Consider the following 5212-nt stretch of genomic DNA (forward strand, 5'->3'; position numbering starts at 1 on the left):
GAAGGCCCGCAAAGGATGATCTGGTTCTACCCCCCCTGCCATGAGCAGGGAACCCTACCACTAGACCAGGTTGCACAAAACTTTGTCCAACCTGGTCTTAAAAACCTTCAGGGATGGGGTATCAACAACCTCCCTGGGAAACCCATTCCAGTTCCTCACCAATCTTAGAGTGAAGAATTTCTTCCTAATATGTAACCTAAATCTCTCCTCTCTCGGTTTGAAACCATTACCTCTTGTCCTATCACTATCTTCTCTGATGGAAAGCCCCTCCCCAGCTTTCCTGTAGGCCCCTTTCAAGTACTGGAAGGTGCTATAAGGTCTCCCTGGAGAGTTCTCTTCTCTAGGCTGAATAGCCCCAATTCTCTCAGCCTGCCTTCATAGCAGAGCTGCTCCAGGTCTTTGATCATATTGGTGGCCTTTCTCTGGACCGTGTCCAACAGGTCTATAACTTTCTGGTGCTGAGGGCACCAGAACCGTACACAGTATTCCAGGTAGGGTCTCACCAGAGCAGAGGGGTAGAATCACCTCCCTGGCCCTGCTGGTCTTTTGATGCAGCCCAGGATGCAGCTGGCTCTCTGGGCTGTGAGCGCACACTGGCGGCTCATGTCATGCTTCTCATCTACTACCACCCCCAAAGTACTTTGAAACGAGGGAAGTTCTAATTAAATAATGTTTCAACATGAAAGTGGCCAAACATTGGAAAAGATTGCTCAGTCATTGAATCTCCATCATTAGATGGTGATACTAAAATTTTCTCAGATAAACCCTTAGGCAACCTGATGTAATTGAACCTGCTTCAGAGCCAGAGTGTTGAAGTGGAGACCTCCAAGAGGTCCTTACCAGCCTAGATTTTCTGTGATTTCAATTACTGTGCTTCTGAGGATTCCTGAAATAAAATCTGGTTGCTACCTAGAAGCAGAGTTGAGGGTATTTTGTCTTTAATGCTTACATTGAGGGTTTACTTCTCAAGTACCCCCAATATTGCTACATGGTAATGATTACTAATTAGTGTCCAGCTGATGGTGGCTTGGAGGGGGTTTTTCAGTTTTTGCATTTGGATATACGTTGTTAATTCAGCCTAAAGAACAATCTCCAAAAGGATTGCCATGATTAAATGTATTCTGACTTGGCGTATTTGAGCCAACTGGGAATGCTTTTAATTCACAGGCTGTTGGAAGACTATATGAGAGCCATAGAAGGAGTGAAAAAGCATCTTCTTCAGAGATCACAACCCAAGAAACTGACTTTTGTAGGAGAGCTTGCTCATGGCCATTTCAGTGCCAAGATGGTAAGTACAACTGCATTTAAAAACAACAACAACAAAAGAAAACAGAAAAGACACAACTGGAAAAAAAGCCTCAAACAAACCCAATCTGTATGGACAGGCAAACCTAAAGATCATCTAGTTCCAACCCCCCTGCCATGAGCAGGGAACCCTACCACTAGACTAGGTTGCACAAAACTTTGTCCAACCTGGTCTTAAAAACCTTCAGGGATGGGGTATCAACAACCTCCCTGGGAAACCCATTCCAGTTCCTCACCAATCTTAGAGTGAAGAATTTCTTCCTAATATGTAACCTAAATCTCTCCTCTCTCGGTTTGAAACCATTACCTCTTGTCCTATCACTATCTTCTCTGATGGAAAGCCCCTCCCCAGCTTTCCTGTAGGCCCCTTTCAAGTACTGGAAGGTGCTATAAGGTCTCCCTGGAGAGTTCTCTTCTCTAGGCTGAATAGCCCCAATTCTCTCAGCCTGCCTTCATAGCAGAGCTGCTCCAGGTCTTTGATCATATTGGTGGCCTTTCTCTGGACCGTGTCCAACAGGTCTATAACTTTCTGGTGCTGAGGGCACCAGAACCGTACACAGTATTCCAGGTAGGGTCTCACCAGAGCAGAGGGGCAGAATCACCTCCCTGGCCCTGCTGGTCTTTTGATGCAGCCCAGGATGCAGCTGGCTCTCTGGGCTGTGAGCGCACACTGGCGGCTCATGTCATGCTTCTCATCTACTACCACCCCCAAAGTACTTTGAAACGAGGGAAGTTCTAATTAAATAATGTTTCAACATGAAAGTGGCCAAACATTGGAAAAGATTGCTCAGTCATTGAATCTCCATCATTAGATGGTGATACTAAAATTTTCTCAGATAAACCCTTAGGCAACCTGATGTAATTGAACCTGCTTCAGAGCCAGAGTGTTGAAGTGGAGACCTCCAAGAGGTCCTTACCAGCCTAGATTTTCTGTGATTTCAATTACTGTGCTTCTGAGGATTCCTGAAATAAAATCTGGTTGCTACCTAGAAGCAGAGTTGAGGGTATTTTGTCTTTAATGCTTACATTGAGGGTTTACTTCTCAAGTACCCCCAATATTGCTACATGGTAATGATTACTAATTAGTGTCCAGCTGATGGTGGCTTGGAGGGGGTTTTTCAGTTTTTGCATTTGGATATACGTTGTTAATTCAGCCTAAAGAACAATCTCCAAAAGGATTGCCATGATTAAATGTATTCTGACTTGGCGTATTTGAGCCAACTGGGAATGCTTTTAATTCACAGGCTGTTGGAAGACTATATGAGAGCCATAGAAGGAGTGAAAAAGCATCTTCTTCAGAGATCACAACCCAAGAAACTGACTTTTGTAGGAGAGCTTGCTCATGGCCATTTCAGTGCCAAGATGGTAAGTACAACTGCATTTAAAAACAACAACAACAAAAGAAAACAGAAAAGACACAACTGGAAAAAAAGCCTCAAACAAACCCAATCTGTATGGACAGGCAAATGCAAAGCTGCTGTGCTCTGTTTCCCCCTTCCCTGCTCCAAGGGAAAAACAAACAAAGGAAAACAAAGCCAAGACTAGATATAATGCCATATATAGTGCTGACTAACTAGTTTGTTGTTACTAGTCACCTGTGCAAACCAGGGGTCCTCCCTTTGCGTTACTCTAGTAAATCCATTTATGCTCCCCATAAAATTGAACGTTTTGGTTTTGGAGTCAATTTTTCTTTCTTTTTGTCTGTTTTGGTCATAAAATTCCAATGTCTGAAACTGTTGAGGCAGTGCCTGTTTTGTATACTATTTTCCATAATTCAAAAATATACAGAGACACTTGCATGCCTGCCTTTTCAGACTTACCTTCAAAAGAAGCAGGTCATCTAATACTGTGTTACTGGGTCTAAAAAAGAACCCAAACCAACAACCTTATAATTTTGGAGGGTTCTGTACATTCATGACATTTTGTTTCTTTTCCTTCATGTAGGGTTAGTGAGTAAAACAATATGCTGTTTGCTGTAGGGCTGTCATAGTTTGACTCGGGATGGACAATTAAACCAGTGACAATAATGCTCTTGATTCCCTCCCCATCCCATCAAGGTAGGAAAGGAGAGAGAGAATAAAGGAGAGAGAGACTTTCCAGATTGAGAACTAAACTAGACAGCTTTAATTAGATACTAATGATAAAAGAAAATATGTACAATTTTATGCAAATGTGTTCAGCAATGTGCAAAACCTTCTTGCCTCCCCCCACTCCCAGCAGCTCCCTGGGCACCTCCTGAGCTGTGAGCAACCCTGAAATGTCCCAGAGCTGCCAGAGAGAGGGCAGAGCAGCCAGGAGCTGAGGGGAGAGTGATGAGGGGCAGAGATGCATGAGCCTGGGGATCTACAGGGATGGACACATGGAGTCCTCCCCGGACACTGGCCATGGATGGGAGAGAGGGAGAGAAGAAGCAGGAAGGGGCTTGACTTCCATGATCCCTGACCTTACACTGAGCTTATGTAGATCGATGGAATAGAATCCTTTGGTCAGTTTTGCTGTCTGTTTAGTCCACTCCTCTGTAAAAGGGGGCTGTAGACATGACTCTTCTGCTTCTCAAGCACCTGAGGCTGCAGATTCAACAAGCAGAGCAAAGTGACCTTGACACCTTAACAGTAACATAAACATTCCAGCATTATCAGTCCACTGGCTAGAACACTTGCTGCTAGTTGAAAGAGAGCTCACTGAAGGAAAAAAAAATCAGTAAAAGGAAAATTGGCTTCACTGTGGCTCAAACCAGGACAAGGGAAAATGGATTGATCCTAACTCCCTGCTCTTAATTTGCGCATCCATACTTTACGAAGTGCATCTTAAGATCTTTCAGTTAAATACGCATGCCAGTGCAGATGTTGTGTGTGCACATGGCTTTTTTTTGGTTTGTTTTGAGTAGTGTGTTCATAGACTATCTTACAATCATAGAATATACTGAGTTGGAAGGGACCCATCAGGACCATTGAGTCTAACTCCTGTCCATATGTAGGGCACCCCTAGAATGACACCATGTGCCTGTTATTAATGTCTGTGTAGTTGTACTCCTACTTTTTCAATACCTGAAGTGAGCTTTAGTGAATTCTTGTTTGGTTTCTCAATGTACTGGTTTTGAGAGTTTAATTTCTGGTTTTTACCATGTGCCTTTTGCACCTGAATTTCCCCCAGTGCTCTTCAAACCTGTCGTCAGTGAGTCCGGAGTCTGGGGATTGGGTGGCGGGGGCTTCCCCACCCCAAGATGTAACAGAACTGAATTCAGTTCAGACGGGGATTTGTCCTCAGTTTCTGCACATGTCTGTGCACTTGCTTCTGTTCCAGGGAGTCATAGTTTTGGTTTTGGATCCCCTCTTGTTGGGTGAAAAATATCACAGGTGTCTTACCCTGGCCAACTGGAAAAGAGGGGGATGTTCATCCCCTATGTCGATGTTGACCTTTACCACCTTCAACCATTTCCTTTAGGACTGGGCAAAGCTTTTCAAAGTCCATACAGGTGCTGCTTGTGCACCAGAGTATTTTTACTATGGTGTTGGGTGATGAGACCTGAGCTGTGATTCTGAATGGTCAGAATAATTTGCAGTTCCACATGTGACAGCTGTAATTCATACAGTCACTGTAGCAGTGGTGGATTAGCCCCTGAAGGAAGATAACTAATATTGTATTGCAAATTTAATCTTGCTAGAGATGAGTTTAAGGCATTTTATACAATGTTTTCTGATGTGTTCTTCAACTGACTTGAACAATTGAGCTTTCTTGTAAAGTTAACTATATTAATCTTGATTGTTTACAAATGTTGCACAGCTCTTGAAGCAATACCACTTTTCTTGTCCTTTGAACAAATTGTTTGCTGTAGTAAGGAGAAGCTAAGAAATGTCCCTGCAGTCTTTCCATGGCTTCTGCTTTGTCTTGGGGAAGCAAGCAGGAA

The 5212-nt window shown here is 43.5% G+C and overlaps 1 protein-coding gene across 1 annotated transcript in view; it reads left to right on the forward strand.

Annotated features, from left to right (window-relative positions):
* Positions 1-5212, forward strand: part of MAN1B1 (mannosidase, alpha, class 1B, member 1) — a 21135-nt gene that overhangs the window by 13361 nt on the left and 2562 nt on the right. Inside the window, exon 9 of the mRNA XM_010007874.1 lies at positions 1168-1288. Within this exon, the coding sequence (XP_010006176.1) occupies positions 1168-1288 (121 nt within the window). The remainder of the gene's footprint in view (positions 1-1167; positions 1289-5212) is intronic.

Source organism: Chaetura pelagica, unplaced genomic scaffold, assembly GCF_000747805.2.
Source record: "Chaetura pelagica isolate M959 unplaced genomic scaffold, ChaPel_1.0 scaffold252, whole genome shotgun sequence".
NCBI lineage: Eukaryota > Metazoa > Chordata > Aves > Apodiformes > Apodidae > Chaetura > Chaetura pelagica.